This window comes from Salvelinus namaycush, chromosome 14, assembly GCF_016432855.1.
Source record: "Salvelinus namaycush isolate Seneca chromosome 14, SaNama_1.0, whole genome shotgun sequence".
Taxonomy (NCBI): Eukaryota; Metazoa; Chordata; class Actinopteri; order Salmoniformes; family Salmonidae; genus Salvelinus; species Salvelinus namaycush.
The window spans coordinates 30,834,386-30,856,423 of NC_052320.1; the positions used below are offsets into that span (position 1 = coordinate 30,834,386).

At 42.2% G+C, this 22,038-nt stretch overlaps 1 protein-coding gene across 1 annotated transcript in view; it reads left to right on the forward strand.

The window, feature by feature from the left end:
* The window catches only part of fhad1 (forkhead-associated (FHA) phosphopeptide binding domain 1), a 34,844-nt gene that overhangs the window by 8,380 nt on the left and 4,426 nt on the right, over window positions 1-22,038 (forward strand). The window contains exons 6-24 of the mRNA XM_039007445.1: window positions 2,148-2,271; window positions 2,352-2,482; window positions 2,888-2,959; window positions 3,086-3,190; window positions 3,589-3,678; window positions 4,251-4,403; window positions 4,710-4,905; window positions 5,223-5,293; window positions 5,789-5,887; window positions 6,036-6,122; window positions 6,421-6,691; window positions 11,955-12,069; window positions 13,304-13,410; window positions 14,058-14,217; window positions 14,568-14,694; window positions 20,432-20,582; window positions 20,937-21,016; window positions 21,300-21,395; window positions 21,701-21,927. Coding sequence (XP_038863373.1) covers window positions 2,148-2,271; window positions 2,352-2,482; window positions 2,888-2,959; window positions 3,086-3,190; window positions 3,589-3,678; window positions 4,251-4,403; window positions 4,710-4,905; window positions 5,223-5,293; window positions 5,789-5,887; window positions 6,036-6,122; window positions 6,421-6,691; window positions 11,955-12,069; window positions 13,304-13,410; window positions 14,058-14,217; window positions 14,568-14,694; window positions 20,432-20,582; window positions 20,937-21,016; window positions 21,300-21,395; window positions 21,701-21,927 — 2,462 coding nt within the window. The remainder of the gene's footprint in view (window positions 1-2,147; window positions 2,272-2,351; window positions 2,483-2,887; window positions 2,960-3,085; window positions 3,191-3,588; window positions 3,679-4,250; window positions 4,404-4,709; window positions 4,906-5,222; window positions 5,294-5,788; window positions 5,888-6,035; window positions 6,123-6,420; window positions 6,692-11,954; window positions 12,070-13,303; window positions 13,411-14,057; window positions 14,218-14,567; window positions 14,695-20,431; window positions 20,583-20,936; window positions 21,017-21,299; window positions 21,396-21,700; window positions 21,928-22,038) is intronic.

Genomic DNA, 22,038 nt, shown 5'->3' on the forward strand with positions numbered 1-22,038 from the left:
TCTATGTTTTGTATTTCTTTGGTTTTGGCCGGGTGTGGTTCTCAATCAAAGGCAGCTGTCTATCGTTGTCTCTGATTGAGGACCATACTTAGGTAGCCTTTTCCCACCTGTGTTTTGTGGGTAGTTGTTTTCTGTTTTGTGTTTCTGCACCTGACAGAACTGTTTCGATTTCGGTTGTTCTCTTTGTTGTTTTGTTATTTAGTGTTCAGTTTTATTAATAAATCATGAACACTTATCACGCTGCGCTTTGGTCCACTCCTTCTTCTTCAGATGGCCGTTACAACAAGCTTCCATTCCCCCTGTCACAAGGGGATTCATGGCTGATTTAGGATGAATACCTCAACCCTGTTACTTTAATGGCATTACTATAGCCATTTTTATACACCTTGAGATGGGAGAACATGTTCTTTATGAAGTTCAACATGTTTTCTTTGTGACAGAATGTTTAAAGGAGGTGAAATGAATAGTTTATTTTGACCAAGTTACACTACCCAAAATGTACTCTATTCGTGGAACGATCCAGTAACAGCAAGGACAATGCCGTGGAAGGCTATCTCCATTTTAACGAGAGCACCACCCAACAGTATATTCATGTCTGGATATTGGATCAGCATCACTCATTCATCAAGTGGCTAATTTGAACTAAAAATAAAAGGGAATTCAATATTAGTTCAACAAAATTGTGCATTGTACTGAATATCAACCTATTGAGTAGGCCTAAACTAACATTGTGCTTTTGGCTGCTGCGTGTCATTTTTTCATTACCTACATTCTCTCTCTTCAGTTCTTCCACCTCCTTCTCACTGACACTCAGTCTGGCCTCCAAAGCTGTGGTAACAGAAACTTTAATTGAGTTAAATCGCTCATGTTAAATCGTTTTAAACATCTGCTATCTGAGCAGCTAACCGATCGCTGCAGCTGTACATAGTCCATCGGTATATAGCCCACCCAATTTACCTACCTCACCCCCATACTGTTTTTATTTATTTACTTTTCTGCTCTTTTGCACACCAGTATCTCTACTTGCACATGATCATCTGATGATTTATCACTCCAGTGTTAATCTGCTAAATTGTAATTATTCAATTTATTGCCTACCTCCTCATGCCTTTTGCACACATTGTATATAGATTCTCTTTTTTTCTACCATGTTATTGACTTGTTTATTGTTTACTCCATGTGTAACTCTGTGTTGTTGTCTGTTCACACTGCTATGCTTTATCTTGGCCAGGTCGCAGTTGCAAATGAGAACTTGTTCTCAACTAGCCTACCTGGTTAAATAAAGGTGAAATAAAAAATAAAATAAATAAATAAAAATGTTGTGATGACTTTGACTGGGACCTGAAGGCTTGTGTCAGCTCAAAAATAAATAGTATTATCGTATCAATGTCCTCTTTTTATTACCTGTGTTCTCAATATCACTTCATTCAACAGTCTAAACTATCAATATACATATTACTATTGGTATCTCTTAACAAACTTAGAAGTGCAATTTACATAAATCTTTTCTTTCACATTGATCAAAATGGGATGTTTTCTGACATTACCTCCATTTTCTCTCTCTAGGTTGTCTACTTTGTGTTTTTTGGCATTGCAATTCAGTCTTCTGTTCCACCACGAGGGCTCCCATGTTGTGCACCATGTCTCTCAGATCCTTCAGCTCAGTCTAGATGTCAGGGGTGGTGGTGGTGGTGGTGGTGGTTTGGCCACTCGTCTGTTTGTAGGTGGTATCTGTAGCTTCAGTCTTTCGGGCTCGCAATCTCGATCTCAATGGCCCTGCTCTCGCGCCCATCGCTGTGACCATGTTGAGTGATGTCCCTCTCTCTGACCCTTCCTTTCTCTCCCTGAGCCCATGTCCCATACAGACGGACAGTATCCTGGTATCTGAATTAGAGAGATTTGTGGCATTTTCTGTCGAAGTCTCACTTTAAAAATCTCTCTCTGTCTCATGGAAATAACATTCCTTTTGCAGTTTATTTTCAAACTCTGTACCCGCCGCAACACCAGACAATGTCACATGATTTTTTTTGTTTCTGAGAGTGTCTTAAAGTGCCATTCTAAAATATCTTTCCCACAATGTTATCATTGAGGTATGAATAGTTTGTAATAGTGACTGTCTGTTTGATTATAACCTATACTTTGTTAAGATGGTAGAGCTGCAGAGGGGCTCCAGTGAGGTGTTTAGGCATTCTGTCACCGAGCGAGACCTAAAGATCTACAACCTAAGAGGTCAGATGGAGAGACTGAAGAGGGAAAGCAGCACTGCCTCAGGTTTGTGTGTGTATGTTTGTGCTTGTGGCATGTGTGCCCATGGATTTCAGTGTCAGTCTGACTAAGTGGTGTCCATTTAGGTCTGGTAAGAAGCTTACAGAGAGACCTGAGTTCGAGGGAGAAGCAGGCTCTGAAACTGGTGTCTGAGGTGGACAGACTCCGGCAGGACATCCGACACAAGGACATCCAACTGGGGGCTACTGCCACCAAGGTCTCCATTGTTTTTGAGTATATTTCTCACAATCTAGTCATATAATCAGTTCTTTCTCTCCAGATTCTTAATTTTCCTTTGACTTTAAAGTAATTAAATGTAATAACTTTTATAGACTAAAATTATTTTAAGACTTTACTATGGCTGAATGATATCCATGTCCTTTGAGAATGATTGCAGAGATGATTTAGTGTCGAAACCAGAATCTTTTGTGAGGCCCAATAACTTGAACTGAGAAATACTGTGCTGTAGCTATGCAGGTGTTGCTGTTCTATCTGCCATATTTAAGCCACAGACATTCATCTGCCTCAAGGTTTCCTGTCAACCACTTTTCCAATCAACCACTTGCCCTTTGTAGCTCATTTCAGCTTTTCTCTCTCCTCTCTCTGTCTTTCTGTCCGCCAGTTCTCCAAAATGAGCAAGAAGCACCAGGAGGAGTTACTCAACCATGAAAATGAGGTGATGACACTGAAGAAGGTAGATATCCATTTCTCTGACCATGTTTGACTCTTCAAAGTCAATAGATAAAGAATGCATACCTCCCTGTTTCACTCTGTCTCCTCCCTACTGAACATGATCCAGATTCTCTCATGTTATCTGCAGAGCGTTGAGAGGCTGGAGGTTACTTTGAGAGATAAGCAGAGGCTCCTGGAGCACCAAACAACAGAGAGGGACTTGCTAAAAAACAGACTGGAGAAGAAGATTGGGGTTAGAACTTCATGTCATGGTTTTATGTTTAGGGAAATTACGGCATCGTGGGGTGGAATAGGATTTTGAGGGTTCTATCTTCTAGAAGAAGCCTCTATTGTTCTATTTAGAACTCTTTTAATTAGAGTGTATAGAAATGTGAGGCAAATCCTAACGTGAGATTAGCGTTTCAGAATTTCACATTCAGTATATCATGTTGATGCGTCAGTGTGAAATTTGAGTTATACATACATATCTCACGTGAGGATTTGTCCCTTTTCGAGTAACCTTGATTGTACACATATAACATATTATTGGGAGGATATGATGTCGTTAGATCTAGTGGGATAGTTTTTGTGGAATTTGAATACAGTGTAGTTCCAAAGCTCTAGGTTGACTCCTATGATGGTGTGCTCCAGGAGCAAGCTTCTATGTTCGCGGAGTCTGAGGCTGAGAGGCTCACACAACAAAAGAAGCGCAAAGCTGAGCTGGATCTGGTGCAGTCACAGGTAAGTTCAAAGAATTCGAGTGCCTGTCTAATTATAGTTCCCGATAATTACGCAAATCAATTTAAATATCTTTCCTCATAGAAATTAAAGTGTGACTTCATGAGTATGATTGACTTAAACTGAAATGGCGCAAAGTGAGGGAGTGAAATACTGTTTTTGTCTCAGATTGAGCACCTTCGTAACCAGCTGCTGATGATGTTACCCACTGAACCCTCTGACTCCACTTCCCATGATGCCTTGTCAGACCAGCAGGTTACTGGGACCTCTTCGTTGACAGTATAGAAAAGAGACTGATAAATAACATAAAAGTATATCAATGTCCCAGAGAGCTCCGTATTGTGAAGGTTTGCAGGGTTAGAGTACATTTCAATTCAGTCAAGGAAGTAAACTGGAATTCCATTTCCATTTTTTTCTCATTGAAAAGCATTGGGTTGGGCCATGATGGTTTGTGATGACCAAAAACATGGGGAAACAGATCCGCAATTTACTTGGGGTGTTAAACGGCTATGCTAGCCGAAAGGAATGTGGTCATCCATAATTTAACCACTGCCTGTGATCTTTGCTCCTTGTAGGTATTAGAGCAGGTGGCAGAGCTGCTAGGAGAGAGAGAGAGCCTGATGAGTAAAATAGAGGAGCTGGAAGGACAACTGAAGGAGCTCATGACTGAACAGGAGGGGGCAGCAGAGGACACAGAGAGACTGAAGAGTAGGCTGGAGACCTGTCAGGTATTCATTCCCTCACATTTGAATAGTCCTACACTTGGATATACTGTCATACAGTGTGTATCTGTCAATTATAAGATGCTCAAATCCAAAGTGGCTTACAAATTAGGGTAAATGCAACACAACCTACAATGTGACACAAATCAACTCTCAACCAGACAATCAAGAAACGTGTCTGTCTCAAATGTTCCCCGAGCAAATTGAAATGCTGCTTTGATACTTTCACCCAAACATCCTAAATAGCACACACACACACACACACTTGACCAAACAAGATACAGCTGGTATGTCTATTGTCCACTCACTCAGAGTCAATTACAGGAGGCATGCTTGGCAAATGCACTGGAGAAGGCCATGACCTCACTACAGGAGGAGAGTGTGTCTCCAGCTCTGGCCTGGGTCAAGGCTTCAGTCCTCTCCATAATGGCTACCCAGCTCCCACTGCTTCAGAGTGCCACCCAGGCACTACTGGAAGCTGGGATAGATGCTTCACATCCCACTGAAGGTGATTTAAATCTGGCTGTTTACATTTTGTTTAGCTGTTGTATTTGTACTTCTTTACGTAGTCAATTATGTATTTATGTGGTAAAGCAGTGTTCCAGTGTTCCTGGAAAGTCGCAGGACAAGGCATGAAAAACACTGTAGTAATGGAATAATGCAAAGTCGTTTCCCTATCTTAAATTAAGAGATATTTAATAAAGGGTGCACTAACTAACACACACACACATTGGTACTAGGGGATTGGAGTACTACTATGGTCCATATATGGGTTAAAATCACAAAGGGGTCCATATGATCTAATATCCTTTTGTATCCCCATAGGAGTCCTGAGTGGCATCAGAACCCTGGTCAATGAGCATCAGGGATACAAAGTGGAGCTTCAGCGTTTGAAGGTAGGTAGAATTGGTTCCCTATCACTTTGCTCTGCACTGACTCAAAAATGTTGGTGAATGGTCTGCTCTGTAAGCCACATACACAGAACTGGAGTAGATGTTCAAATAAGAAAATGTAGTAAGAATAGACATCAGGCCCTGTATACACAAAGCATCTCAGAGCTCTGGGATCAGGATATCCCTGTATGTATAATCTTACATGTCTTCTTAAAAGGCACAACTGATCTTATATCAGCACTCCTACTCTGAGACTGTTTGAAAATAGGCCCAGAACCCTTATACAAATGGGATAATCATTGATGTATTTGTAACCCAATGGAAGATCACTGTCATTATCAATAAACTTCCAGTGAGTTTGAGTGGTAGGTTTTCCTATCTAAGGCCTCATTTTCTAATCAGTGGTTTTAATGTGATGTATAGCGAGATTGCACATATGATGTGGCTGATAGGGTTGTTTAGTTGTCATAGGGTCACTGTGTCTTTTCTGGGGTGCAGATAGACCTGGAGGAGCTCCAGGAGAGAGAAGCAAAGTCCAGAGAGCTGCAGGAGCTTCTGAGCATTACCAGAGAGGAGCTGGTGCAGCAGAGACAGCAGGTTGGCTCCCACACACACATGCATGCACTTGCACACATATACACACACACTGTGCATGTGCATGACTGGGAAAGTGGATTCAATAGCAATGCTTTGTTGACATCCACGAAAAGACACACATCTTTATGTTCCCTTACTTCCATTGTAGATGACTGTGGCACAGCATGAAGAAGAGACCAGGAAGAAGGAGTTGGAGGAGCTAAAGGGGGAGTTGGAGGCACTCAGACAAGCCCAGGTGAGGGGGCTAGGTGCTGGGATGGTTTTGACCAATTTCTCCTAGTCCATGTCCTTCGAGAACACTGTGGATGCTGGTTCCATCAGTCTGTTTGTTTTGTAATTCAGTGTGTTATTAAACTGTCAAAGGATTCACCCTTAAAGCAGTCAAGTAACACAACAACTAGCCGGTAATAAAGCTACATAAAGATGCATCTACAAGGAGAACACCTGAAACTGATAACTAGCATACACAGTGGTCCACCAGGAAACAGACGTTACAATCCACCGACTCTCTACGTGTTTCTCTCGCTTCCCAGACTAAACTGCAGCAGGAGGCACAGACCCAGGAGGCCGAGTGGTGCACCAGGCTGGAGGAGGCGGGCAGGAGGGAGGAGGAGTGGCAGGATAAGATGAAGGAGATCTTGGAGGAGGAGAAGGAGCGCTACAGGGTCTGGGAGGCCGAGTACAGGGAGCAGGTGCGGCAGCACGCACACACCATCGTGGCCCTGGAGCAGCGCTGGGTCCAGAGCAGACAGAGAACCCAGGAGGTGGAGGAGGAGAGGGAAGCGCTGATTGGACAGCTGAGAGGTGAGGGGGGTGGGGGGGGGGGTCAAAGGAGTGGACTGTCTGGCTGTCTGGCCGTCTGGCTGTCTGGTTGGTCTTGTTCTTCTAGGAGAACCCTAGAAGCCTGGGGGGAAAAATTGGCATCTGGGCATCTCTGTGCTTTAACAACAAATAATTGGGCAACTTTTGCACCAAAAAATGTCTGAGTGAGGGAAACGCTGTAAATTAAGAGGACTGTATTTTGAAAGATGAGACGTTGAGGATTATAATAAATACCTTTTTATGTCCTACAAGCAAGCCAAACACCCGTGTCCAAATGTGCACTTCACATTTCCATATCATAAAACTCATGTCAGATACAGTGTCAACGTTTATGATCACTATGTTTTGATGTACAGTTACAAGATGACATGGCCTCATACCTTGGGTTGTTCTGAACAGAATGAGCCTATGTTTGTGTATTGTAAAGAAAATGTGCCACTGAACACGCACAAATGCACGCATGAATCCTTTCTATGTGCACCAAAATTAAGATCTGTTTCTCTGAATTGGCCTGTGAAAGTCTAGCACTGTAAGATCGTTATTTATAACTTAGCTAGGGATGTTGACAATAGAACAAGCTTGATGCCCACCTGACGCAGACTGAGATTTATAATGGTCTGTTTTAGGATTGTGTAAACAACAACAGTAATTGTGTGATGGCAGGGTTGTGTTCCAAATGAAACAACTACCAGTGTACTGATATTTCAGACTCTTCTATGAGTCATAAAAGTGCATTGAAATTGCTTAGGAACTGTGCACACTTTGGGGAGGTGTGTGGCCACTTGGAGACGCCAGTTAGTCCTCTCACTCAAACCCATAGTAGTTTTTTTGTCTTACGTTGCACCGATCCCACATTTTCCAGAAATACTCGTATCATGTTACTGAATGTATCCAGAGTATTTTCAGATTTCGTTATCAACAAATGCGGCGTAAAGTGCAGTAAGTGTAAAATGCACATAAAATCACCAGTGTAATGTTTGTATTCAGTCATGTGTTAGGTGAATTGTTGTGTCCTCACCTTTTGGTCTAATAATTTCCCCATAATCTCCTAACTGTTCCCTTTCAATTGCTACCATGGTTATGCATATGCTTTTCATATTTCTTCTGAAAGAAACATTTCAATTTAGCCCTATCCATATATAGTGCCTTTAGAAAGTATTCACACCCCTTGACATTTCCAAATTTTTTTGTGTTACAGCTAAGATTTTGTGTCACTGACCTACACAATACCCCATAGTGTCAAAGTGGAATTAGGTTTTTAGAAATGTTTAGAAATGATTAAAAATGTAAAGCTAATAAGTATTCAACCACTTTTTTTTGGCAAGCCTAAATAAGTTCAGGAGTAAAAGCGTGCTTAACAAGTCACGTTATAAGTTACATGGACTCACTCTGTGTGCAATAATAGTGTTAAATATGATTTTTTTTTTTATACAAAAATGATGCAGATATTGAATGTTCCTTTGAGCATGGTGAAGTTATTAATTACACTTTGGATGGTGTATCCATACACCCAGTCACTACAAAGATGCAGGCGTCCTTCCTAACTAAGTTGCCATAGAGGAAGGAAACCTCTCAAGGATTTCACCATGAGGCCAATGGTGACTTTAAAACAGTTACAGAGTTTAATGGCTATGATAGGAGAAAACTGTTACTCCACAATTGTTAGCTAAATCACAGAGTGAAAAGAAGGAAGCCTGTACAGAATTTAAAAAAATCCAAAACATGCATCCTGTTTGCACGAAAGCACTGAAGTAAAACTGCAAAAAATGTGGCAAAGAAATTAACTTCATGTCCTGAATACAAAGTGTTATGTTTGGGGCAAATCCAACACAACACATCACTGAGTACCACTCTTCATATTTTCAAGCATTTTGGTGGCTGCATAAAGCTAAGCAACAGGCAAAATCCTATAGGAAACCTGGTTCAGTCTGCTTTCCCTCAGACACTGGGATACAAATTCATCTTTCAATAGGACAATAACCTTAAACACAAGACCAAATATACACTGAATATACAGAGAATAAGGTGCAAATATTTTACAATCCAGATGTGCAAAGCTCTTAGAGACTTACCCAGAAAGACTCACAGCTGTAATCGCTACCAAACATGCTTCTACAAAGTATTGTAGGGAGGTGAATACTTATGTACATTTCTGTATTTAATTTTCAATAAATTTGCTACAATTTCTAAAAACATTTGTTCACTCTGTCGTTATGGTTTATTGTGTGTAGATGGGTGAGAAAATAATACATTGAATCAAATTTGAATTCAGGCTGTAACATAACAAAATGTGGAATAAGTCAAGTGGTATGAATACTTTCTGAAGGCACTGTTGGTCAGTTCCCACAAGTCTAAATTAAACAGCACTGGACACAGTAGTGTGCTTAATGCAAGGTAGTGCCATTTTATGTCACTAGATGACAGTCACATGTAATGCAACACTAAAGAGCAATGCTAGAAGCACATATTTTCCTCAATTACATTACACTTTGTAGTCAAATGCCAGAGAGTGTATTATCAATGCATAGTTAAACTTGGTGTTACTGGGTGTGAAATAAACTCAGTAACACTTTACTTATTCAAAATTCAATGCAAATAACTTTTAATTCCTGGGAGGGAGCTTCATGTGTGGTGACGAATTGGTACATACAAGACACAAACAGTGGTGTGTATTCATGGATGCCAAGGGAAGCCAGGCTTCCCCAAATATTTGACCAATAATTTTTTTAAATAATAATTTATCTTTTGTCTCTGTGTTTAATAATTTTCCTTCAATTAATGTATCTCACTGGAAAGCATCCAAGCGAGCGAAACAGTGCCCCTCTGTCTCTGTATGTGTAGACCATCTATCTGATTCTGTCTGGTCCAAAAAAGCATTACATTGTTGCTGCCCGTAGCATTGAATGCAGGGGAAGTCAGCGAGCATTTGGCCAATCAGCGTTGAGCTAAACTGAGTGAGCTCAAGTGTGAAGGGTCCTGGCACACCAAAAAAAGTGTCAATGGAAGCCAGTTTGGATTTGTCTTCACTCCTATCAAATCACATTGAGAGCATGTGTCACTGACAGAAACAACTTGAATTGTTGCATCTCGTTGTGTTGTTGTCCTCCGTTGGCTAGCTAGCTAGCAAAAATTGTCCCTTTCCTAAATTAAATGGATGTAGATAAGGATTTGGACTTAATTCTCCGTACTGGCCAATGATTATAACAGTGATTCTGATCCAACCATTAATTCATACATTGTGCCCCTGGCCTGAGAGGATGGACATTCAATATGTAACTAGATGTACAGTAGAAGGCTAATGTTGCCCATGAAAGGAAGGATCGGATCCTTCTTTTCAATTTTCGCCTATAATGACATACCCAAATCTAACTGCCTGTAGCTCAGGACCTGAAGCAAGGATATGCATATTCTTGATACCATTTGAAAGGAAACACTTTGAAGTTTGTGAAAATGTGAAATTAATGTAGGAGAATATAACACGTTAGATCTGGTAAAAGATCGTACAAAGAAAAAACGTGTTTTTTCCCTTTAAAAAAAAATCATCTTTGAAATGCAAGAGAAAGGCCAAAATGTTATATCCCAGGTTAGGCACAATTTAGATTTTGGCCACTAGATAGCAGCAGTGTATGTGCACAGTTTTAGACTGATTCAATGAACCACTGCATTTCTGTTCAAAATGTTGTATCAAGACTGCCCAAATGTGCCTAATTGGTTTATTAATACATTTTCAAGTTCATAACTGTGCACTCTCCTCAGACAATAGGATGGTATTATTTCACTGTAACAGCTACTGTAAATTGGACAATGCAGTTAGATTAACAAGAATTTAAGCTTTCTGCCCATAACAGATATGTCTATGTCCTGGGAAATGTTCTTGTTACTTACAACCTCATGCTAATCACATTAGCCAACGTTAACTCAACCGTCCCGCGGGGGAACCGATCCCGTAGAGGTTTAAGCTATTTTTAGCCAGGTAGCCTAGGACAACAAAAAAGAGAAATAGACCGCTTCGTCAACATTAAAGAGAGGAGGAAGACATTGGTGAGTCAACACAGACACACAGAAATCAGAACCATCGACAGCCACATCCTATTTAGTTTAAGTTGATTGGACTAAATTGTTTTGGTATCTTTTAGTTGCCACTGTACTAGAATAAGCATAGGTGATTTGATAATGTTTAAATGTTGAAGTTGAAATGGTGCTGGAATAGTGAAGGCAGCTCCTGTTTTCTTTGCTACTCGCGGTAACTCTCCGTGGTTCTAAATCAATAGTTGATTAGTGGTCCGAAGATGTCGTAGACATGAACTTGCTTGACTATGTTGTAGGTCATGTAACTGTTTGTTACATGCAATATGCTTTGTGGACTTCACCAGACAGAGGTTGCTCTCTGGTTTTTGGCACAAAACTAGAAGTTGATCTCTTCAGTTTGTATGGGAGTCAAAAGCTATTTGTTCCCCCTTCTTCCTCACTCTTTTTTTGTAAATGTCACTGAGGGGTCCTGGCTTGCTCCAATGACCTTCCCACTGATTCGTATTACCCTGTTCAGTGGGTTCAGGCTTGTGTTCCCTAGAGCACCAAACCACCCTACAACATTAAAAGCTATGATGGATTCTATAAAGCAGTTATAAAATTATTGGAGGATTGATTGGTGTACATTAAACTTCCTCAATTTCTGTAGAAAGAACAGGGGTTGTTGAAATTTTGAGTGAATTTGTTCAGTGCTTTTTTTGAAGAAGAGCTTGTTGTTGATGATGATTCCTAGGTGTTTGTAGTCTTCTCCTTGTTTAATGATGTGTCCGTTAACCTCCAGCGCGGGGATGGTAGGTTGGTCTCTTCTAAAGTCAATGACCAGGTCTTTGGTTTTGGTTGCATTGAGGTGCAGGTAGTTCTGGTTACACTACAGTGAAAACCTGTCGATTTCAGCCTGGAGGCGCCCCTCTGGATTGCCTGTCTATTATTACTGTGTCATCAAAGTACTTAATGAACGTAATCTCTGGGTCCGAGCTCCTACAGTCGTCTGTGTACAGGGTGAATAGCACCGGCAAGATGATAGAGCCTTGTGGGGATCCTGTACAGGTGGTTCTGGAAGGGCTGAAGTGAACATTGAATCTGACCAGCTGGTGTCTATTTTTCAGGAAAGACCCAGAGAATCAGATACTTAAATACTTACAGGGTGCAGATATAATGCTTTATAACTTGTTTTAACCATGTATGAGCCTTTATAATGTCTTCTAACTCTCCACAGCGTTGGAGGGGAATCTGGAGAGTAGTAGGCCTGTGATGAGTACCAGTCCCCTGGAGACACATACTAAACAGGCCTCAGAGGTAGCAGCCCTGGAGGGTAATATCACTTCACTCAGGTAAAGAGGGGGTTTTCAACTTATTAGATGGCCTCAATATTGATGAGACTAAGTAGTGGAAACATTCCCCAATAGGCACAGACTATTACTGACATTTAAGTAGAGGGACCGTACCACATTTTATAGTAAATCTGATGCAATACATCAACAGTTTTGATTGTAAATCATAATGTATGCAACCTCCAAATGTTTTAATGTAAGGTTATTCACCTTAGATGCTGTCTCTGTGTATTCACACCATGGTACTTCTTGCCATCTTCCACAAAGGAGTGACGTCATCACTCAGCAAACATCCCCATGCTCACACTGTGCTTTCCTCATGAATTATTCACGAGGCCAGAAATATATGCGTGAGTCACGACTCATGCTTTTCTTATATAATGACTCTGATATATATGATCCATATAGGGATCAGTCTGTGAAACGACCTTCTTGTCTCAAACCAAGCGGAGGATTACTTCTGAAGGCCCAGGCACTGATTCCTAAATGTAATCTGAGGTCTTCTTATCCCATCCCATGTGTGCCACTGCATTCCAGTTAAAGATAAGCCTATGAGAGTCCCTGGTGTCCATTTCTGAACACAGAGTATAGTACAGCTACAGTGCAGCATGTGTCTTTTAAATCTTAGATTAATGATCATGCAGACTTATTTTTTACAGCTAATTTATGTTACCACAGTTATCTCTTTCAAATATGGTGATAGAAGGCCTTGTTTCAGTCTGTGTGTGTCTGTGTGTGTCTGTGTGCATGTGTGTGTGTGTGGATGTGTTTAACTATACTTGTGGGGACCAGAAGTCCCCCAAGAATAGTAAACAATTTTTTTTTGACCAACTGGGGACTTTTTGTTAGTCCCCACAAGGTCAAATGCTATTTCTAGGGGTTTAGGGATAAGGTTAGAATTAGTCTTAGGTTAAGGGTTAGGAACTAGGGTTAGTTTTAGGGTTAGGATTAAGGTTAGGTTTTCAGGTAAGGGTTAGGCTACGGGTTAGGCTACGGGTTAGGGGTTAGGTACTGCGTGTGTGTGCGTGCGGGTGCATGTGCATGTGTCCGTAGTGAAGCTGTGGAATTATGAGTAAGTGGATTAATCAGGCTAAACATGGTCGAACATTCTACTGAGGAAGCCCCAGTTTGGGGTCGAAACGTGTACAGATTTACTTTTTGTTCAACCATTCCATATTTCTAGTTTGTTAACTAAAATACCCTCCTCTTGTTTTCCTTGTTCTCATCTCTCCAGGGCAGACTTGGCCCAGTCTCAGCTGGAAACATGTAGCCAGGGTGACCTCATCGTGGCTTTGAGTCGTGACCTGGCTGCAGCCAATGCCAGGATAACAGACATGACAGGTGCAATCTCACATGTTGATCCATCCCTTCAGTGTATTATGGTTTTCTCATTTATTAAAAAATAATGGCAGTATGTAAATGAAACAATGATACAAAGAATATTGAAAGCAAGTGCTTCCACACAGGTGTCGTTCCTTAGTTAATTAAGCAATGAAGATCCCATCATGCTTAGGGTCATGTATAAAAATGCTGGGCCGGCCATTACATTGGCTACCATGGCTATGCCCCCATAGAATGACAATGCCCCCATCCACTGGGCACAAGTGGTCACAGAATGACTTGATGAGCATAAAAACAATGTAAACCAAATGTCATGGCTGCCTCAGTCACCAGATCTCAACCCAATTGAACACTTATGGGAGATTCTGGAGTGGCGCCTGAGACATTGCTTTTCACCATCAACAAAACACCAAATTATGTTCTGTCTCGTGGTGGCCCAAACGCTCTATTAAGACACTTTATGTTGGTGTTTCCTTTATTTTGGCAGTTACCTGGATATGTCAGATCACATTCAGCAGAAGCACATTTTTGTCTGATAACATAGCAGTCTCACATTGTGTGCGCTTGTGTGTGTGTGTGTGCGTGCGTGTGCGTGCGTGTGTGTGTGTGTGTGTGTGTGTGAATGCTTAACTGTGTGTATTCTGCAGGGGAGCTCAGTGAGCAGCAGAAACTACAGTTGGAGCAGCTTAAGGCTCTGGTTGTGGATCAGAGGGTCCAACTGAGCATTCTCACTCAGAAGCTAATGCTGATGTCACAACTCGTGGAGCAGAAAGGGGAGGAGCTTGAGAAAGTGAGGGATGAATTGAGGTAGGTCTGAGGTAGGTGCGGGGGGAGACATTTAAAGCTGAGGAGTGAGATTACCAATCCCCATCGGTTACATTGGATTTGTAATGTGGAATCCTCAAATGTAATATCATATGTGTACAAATGTGAAGAACCAATACATTTAAACTCTCTCATGGTTTCTCGCCACGATATAATACAATTTTAGCAAAAAATATATATTTACCTTGAAATGGCATAAGTACAAAGTAATGTAGTAGCTATATTAGGGTCATTAAGATAGCAAGCAGCCAGCCAGCATGTAGTGAATTTCGTATATTTTATTTTATTTTATGATTTTATTTTATTTTATCTAATGTGTTGTGTCCTACCAGGCTTTGTCAGGTGGACCTGGAGAAGAGTCTCAGGGCAGAGAGAGAGATGAAGGAACAGAGGACAAACCCAGAGCAGACCCAGCCTGTCCACTACTCTGTTGTCACCTGCATACCACCACACACAAAGGCGAGTGGAATTACATAAAGGCCCATATTCACAAAGAGTCTCAGAGTAGGAGTGCTGATTTAGGATCAGTTTTGACTTTTAGATTATAATGAGTGAACCCAAGGGGGAACCTGATCCTTGTACTCCCTACTCTGAGACGCTTTAGGAATACAGGGCCAGTGGTGTACACCTCTGGTCCTCGAGGGCCACCGTGTCTCCTGGCTTTTGGTGAACTGGTTGATTTAGATTTAGACCAGGGACACCAGGTGTTTGTAGCCTGGTCCCAGATGTGTATGTGCTGTCTCATCGACTCATACGGTGGTTATCATGCCAGACAACAACCATAGGAGTTGACTATGCTATAAAGGACAAACATATCTGGGACCAGGCTAAGAGGATTGTACTCTCCAGCCGCATTGATCATCTGAAGGCAAGAGAGGAATCAAATGAAGCACGAGGCACACAACGATATGGAAAAAATCTGCAGCATCATAGGTTCACCACACATACACTTGAATACGTTACTGAAAAAAGAGGTCTGATATTTAGCTGTCTGGTTCAGTAAACGCTGGAGGGTGCCTCTGTTTCCTCAGAGAAAAGCCAGTTTGAACAGGTTCTGCTGATAATGATCTTGTGCTGTGGTGACACGCCTCTTACTCAGTACAATCAACACTCAGAGGAAGAGACCATCTCCTATTCCCCCTCCTATCAGGACACTGGAGAAGCAGGAGATACATTATATGACATTGTGCATCACTATGTTTAATGACATGTGCCTCGCATCCTGACAACACACTCGCATGTAAAGCAGCACCTTGTCGTAAACCATAACAACAGTACATTACAACATGATACGACTCCTCTGTATTCCCCAGGACACTCATTTATCTGCTGTTTGTCTCTCTAAATGGAAAATAGAGGGCCTCAACAGCTTCGTACTGCCCAGACATGATTTAGGCTTGTGTTTGTTATACAAACTGTATTTGTGTGTGTATTTGTGTGTGTGTGTGTGTGTGTGTGTGTGTGTGTGTGTGTGTGTGTGTGTGTGTGTGTGTGTGTGTGTGTGTGTGTGTGTGTGTCTGTGTGTCTGTGTGTCTGTGTGTCTGTGTCTGTGTGTGTCTGTGTGTGTGTGTCACTCAATCACTCACTTCTACAAAATAGCCATTCAGACTCTTGTTTTAGTACCCGTGTTATAGTCAATAGGCTCGGGAACATTGCATTGTGTCAGTAGGTGATGCATTCGAACTTGCTGACTCACACAACAGACCACAATGACAAGTGTTGTGTCCCTGAGTGTGTTTCATACGATCAGCCACAGATCTGCAGTCAAGGACACTTGGCTGGAAAGGAGCTCAAGTCAACGTCCACCGAGTCATTGAACTCAATGGAGGTGCATTTCTATGCATTTTTGACAAGTCAATATAATTTCCTTCGATTTCACTCATAGCAACACAAAGAAATCACACGTCATAGTCTAGTAACAGCTTGGATCTTTTCATAAAGCACAGCCAAAAAGAATCTCAACCTGCAAGATGCCAGCAGTCAAATGATTTGCGCATTAACAGAAGCGCCATTGCTTGATATGAGTCCAAAACACAAATCTGAAACCTTAATTGTATAAAGGAATATTAGTGGATGTATAGCCATGACACCAGAGAATGGAGAATGAAATATAATAGATTAAAATATAAATTGACATTTTTCTAAATTAATAATTTGTTAGTGAGATGTGTTCGCGACCCGTGTATGAATTGCTTTATCTAAAAGCTAGTGATCAATTGTAACAGGGTGTAGATGTGTGTCATATCTTTGGGGTAATAGAAGGACACCTCCCTACTGTCGTAGTCAATTCAAATCAAATTTTATTGGTCACATACACATGTGTAACGGATGTGAAATGGCTAGCTAGTTAGTTAGCGGTGGTGCGCGCCCGGGTCGGGGCGAGGGGACGCCATAAAGTTAAACTGTTACATTGATGCTGTTGACCCGGATCACTGGTTGCTGCGGAAAAAGGAGGAGGTTGAAAGGGGGGTGAGTGTAACGGATGTGAAATGGCTAGCTAGTTAGTGGGTACGCGCTAATAGTGTTTCAATCAGTTACGTCACTTGCTCTGAAACCTAGAAGTAGTGGTTCCCCTTGCTCTGCAAGGGCCGCGGCCTTTGTGGAGCGATGGGTAACGACGCTTCGTGGGTGACTGATGTTGATGTGTACAGAGGGTCCCTGGTTCGGTATGGGCGAGGGGACGGTCTAAAGTTATACTGTTACACATGGTTAGCAGATGTTATTGCGCGTGTAGCGAAATGCTTGTGCTCCTACAATGGCAAGAAAAAGTATGTGAACCCTTTGGAATTTCCTGGACTTCTGCATAAATTGGTCATAACATTTGATCTGATCATCTAATTCACAACAATAGACAAACAGTCTGCTTAAACTAATAACACACAAACAATTATACGTTTTCCTGTCTTTATTGAACACTCCGTGTAAACATTCACAGTGCAGGGTGGGAAAAGTATGTGAACCCTTGGATTTAATAACTGGTTGACCCTTCTTTGGCAGCAATAACCTCATCCAAACGTTTTCTGTAGTTACGGATCAGACCTGCACGACGGTCAGGAGGAATTTTGGACCATTCCTCTTTACAAAACTGTTTCAGTTCAGCAATATTCTTGGGGTGTCTGGTGTGCACTTCTCTCTTGAGGTCATGCCTCATTATCTCAATCGGGTTGAGGTCAGGACTCTGACTGGGCCACTCCAGAAGGCGTATTTTCTTCTGTTGAAGCTATTCTGTTGTTAATTTAATGATGTGTTTTGGGTCATTGTCCCGTTGCATCACCCAACTTCTGTTGAGCTTCAATTGGCGGACAGATAGCCTTACATTCTCCTGCAAAATGTCTTGTAAACTTGGGAATTCATTTTTCTGTCGATGATCGCTAGCTGTCCAGGCCCTGAGGCAGCAAAGCAGCTCCAAATCATGATGCTCCCTTCACCATACTTTACAGTTGGGATGAGGTTTTGATGTTGGTGTGCTGTGCCTTTTTTTCTACACACATAGTTTTGTGTGTTCCTTCCAAACAACTCCACTTTAGTTTCATCTGTCCACAGAATATTTTGCCAGTAGCACTGTGGAACATCCAGGTGCTCTTTTGCGAACTTCAGACGTGCAGCAATGTTTTTTTTGGACAGCAGTGGATTCTTCCGTGGTGTCCTCCCATGAACACCATTCTTGTTTAGTGTTTTACGTATCATAGACTCGTCAACAGAGATGTTAGCATGTTCCAGAGATTTCTATAAGTTTTTAGCTGACACTCTAGGATTCTTCTTAAACTCATTGAGAATTCTGCGCTGTGCTCTTGCAGTCATCTTTACAGGACAGCCACTCCTAGGGAGAGTAGCAACAGTGCTGAACTTTCTCCATTTATAGACAATTTATCTTACCGTGGACTGATGAATATCAAGGTTTTTAGAGATACTTTTATAACCCTTTCAGCTTTATGCAAGTCAACAATTCTTAATCTTGGGTCTTATGAGATCTCTTTTGTTCGAGGCATGGTTCACATCAGGCAATGCTTCTTGTGAATAGCAAACTCAAATTTTGCAAGTGGTTTTTATTGGGCAAGGCAGCTCTAACCAACATCTCCAATCTCATCTCAATGATTGTACTCCAGGTTAGCTGACTCCTGACTCCAATTAGCTTTTGGAGAAGTAATTAGCCTAGGGGTTCACATACTTTTTCCAACCTACACTGTGAATGTTTAAATTATATATTCAATATAGACAAGAAAAATACAATAATTAGTGTTATTAGTTTGTCTGTGGTTGTGACTTAGATGAAGATCAGATCTAATTTTATGACCAATTTATGCAGACATCCAGATATTTCCTAAGGGTTCACATACTTTTTCTTGCCACTTTAGTTCCGACAGTGCAGCAATATCTAACAAGTAATATCTAGCAATTCCACAACAGATACCTCATACACACAAATCTAAGTATAGGAATGGAATAAGAATATATAAATATAATATATGGATGAGCAATGACAGAGCGGCATCGGCTAAGATGCAATATATAGTATAGAATACAGTATATACATGGGTAATGCAAGATATGTAAACATTATTAAAGTGGCATTATTAACGTGACTAGTGTTTATTAAATGTATTATTATTATTATTATTTATTAAAATGGCCAGTGATTTCAAGTCTGTATGTGGACAGCATCCTCTCTGTGCTAGTGATGGCTGTTGAACAGTCTGATGGCCTTGAGATAGAAGTTGTTTGTCTGTCTCTCTGTCCCAGCTTTGATGCACCTGTACTGACCTCGCCTTCTGGATGCTAGCGGGGTGAACAGGCAGTGGCTTGGGTGGTTGTTGTCCTTGATGATCTTTTTGGTCTTCCTGTGACATCGGGTGCTGTAGGTATCCTGGAGGGCAGGTAGTTTGCCCCCGGTGATGCGTTGTGCAAACCGCACCGTCCTCTGGAGAGCCCTGCGGTTGTGGGCGGTGCAGTTGCCGTACCAGGCGGTGATACAGCCCGACAGGATGCTCTCAATTGTGCATCTGTAAAAGTTTGTGAGGGTTTCTTCAGCCTCCTGAGGTTGAAGAGGCGCTGTTGCCTTCTTCATCACACTCTCTGTGTGGGTGGACCATTTCAGTTTGTCCATGATGTGTACGCCAAGGAACTTAAAACTTTCTACCTTCTCCACTGCTGTCCCATCGATGTGGATAGGGGGGTGCTCCCTCTGCTGTTTCCTGAAGTCCATGATCATCTCCTTTGTTTTGTTGACGTTGAGGGAGAGGTTATTTTCCTGACACCGCACTCCGAGAGCCCTCACCTCCTCCCTGGAGGCTGACTCGTCATTGTTGGTAATCAAGCCTACTACTGTTGTATTGTCTGCAAACTTGATGATTGAGTTGGAGGCGTGCATGGCCACACAGTCATGGGTGAACAGGGAGTACGGGAGGGGGCTGAGCACGCACCCTTGTGGGGCCCCAGTGTTGAGGATCAGCGAAGTGGAGATGTTGTTTCCTACCTTCACCACCTGGGGCGGACCGTCAGGAAGTCCAGGACGCAATTGCACAGGGTTGAGGGCCTCAAGCTTAATGATGAGCTTGAAGGGCACTATGGTGTTGAATGCTGAGCTGTAGTCAATGAACAGCATTCTTACATAGGTATTTATCTTGTCCAGATGAGATAGGGCAGTGTAGTGTGATGGCGATTGCATCATCTGTGGACCTATTGGGGCGGTAAGCAAATTGAATTGGGTCTAGGGTGACAGGTAAGCTGGAGGTGATATGATCCTTGACTTGTCTCTCAAAGCACTTCATGATGACAGAAGTGAGTGCTACGGGGCGATGGTAATTTAGTTCAGTTACCTTTGTATTCTTGGGTACAGGAACAATGGTGGCCATCTTGAAGGATGTGGGGACAACAGACTGGGACAGGGAGAGATTGAATATGTGTCCAGCTGCATTCTAAACCTTTGGGGTCTTCTTTTCAGTGTGAGAGTCATCCTCCTACTTTGTACTTACCACTCTTCAGCATTATACACATACTCAATGATTTGGTGATGCATCCAGCTCTTCCTTCATGTCAATTGACTTTTTGGCTACAACCATAGTCCACTTAGTGTTGTCCCCCACCTCTACCTCTGAGTTGTGAAATCCTGAGCTGAACCTCTCAGAGGAAAACTCTAGACCCTATCATGAGTTAAGAATATGATTCAAATGTCATTTTATTCTCCCTTTGTGTCCAGGAAATGGCCACTGTCACCGCTCCTGGGGAGTATGCCAAGCAGGGGTCAAAGTCCAGAGGTTATCGACACAAGGAGGTGATTCAGCATCAGAGGGAGGCTCTGTCAGAGATGAGGGCCAGGATCGGAGCCTTGGAGCAAACATGGCCCCTGAGTAAGCAAGGTCAAAACTCTATGAATATAGAAAGAAAGCCTGCACACAGCATGTTTTGCTCCCATGTGATATAATAGAACACGGCAAAGGCTATTGCAGGATTAATTAGGGCAGGGACCAGGGGCCCTAAGACCCCATATCAGATTATCTCAGATAACATTTTTTTTTGTTAAGTAGGGAAAATATATATATTTTTAATATGCTGTTTTTGTGCTGCTCCCTATCTCTATGCCTTGGTCAATGTCATTGTACATTGTCTACATATGTATTTAAATGACTTAGGAGACTATAAAACTTTGTGTCCTCCAAAGTGTTCCTCTTCTCTGATATTTGGGTAACTGTTTGTTCCCTCAGAGCGCTTCACCCAGCAGGGGGCACCTAAGAAACAAGCAGGGAGTGAGGCGAGCAAACTCAGCACACCGAGGTCTGCAGTGGTAAGCACCTGACCCAGCCTGGTCTCATAGACTAGCCGTAACATAGTAAACGTAAATCCGGGAACTCAAATTAGTATGATATGTTACGTTTGGTATGGTTACATAAGACAGATGGTTACTTATTTTCTTTTTCCATTGCAAAATGTATTAAAAGTTTTTCATTAAATGCACCCAATGAACACGTCCCAATACTCACTCTGCTGAGAAATTCATCTTAATGCCAATGACTATGATTATCAACGTATTGTGTAATGTCATATGTTACATGATCATTTCAATCTAGAGTGGCTGGCCACTCCCTGGAGCATTCGGGGAGGAGACCCTGGAGCGCACAGCCAGACTGGACCTATCAGACGCCCTGGACCTCAGCGAGAGGACAGTGAGTGGAAGGATGCTCTTAGGGGGAGAGTGTGGGTGGCTATGACAGCTATATGACATTTAGCAGAATGTATCCCCATTGCCATCTACGGGTGACTGGGCTGCAGTGTTCTTCAATTCTAACCCAAGAGAGCTACAGGGTGTGCAGGTTTTTGTCCTAGCCCAGCACCAACTTGATTCAAATAATCATTAATTACTCCTCTCATTCTGTCTTTGTCTCTCTCTCTATTTTTCTTTCTCTTTCTCTCTCTCTCTCTTTCTCTCTCTCTTTCTCTCTCGCTCTCTCTCTCCCTCTCTCTCTCTCAGTACCTGGATCTGGCACGGGCGCTGTGCGATGCTCTGGAGTTGAGCGAGGGCCAGCTGCAGGGGTGTGTGTCCCTGCAGCACCTGCCCCAGGAGGAGAGGGCCAGTCTGGCTTCTTTGCGTCATGCAGACCTGGAGCTGCTCCGGAGCTGCATGGCCCGACAGCACAGCCAGGCCCAGCGAAGTGAAACCCTACTGCAGCAGCAGCATAGAGAAATGACTACTCTCAGGTAGGGAAGTAAAAGAAGGGAATACAGGGCCATGAAATAGATCCCTTTCCTCAATAGTGAATTTTCATTTAAATTACTACAAATATGCCACTTTGCAGACACTTTTATACA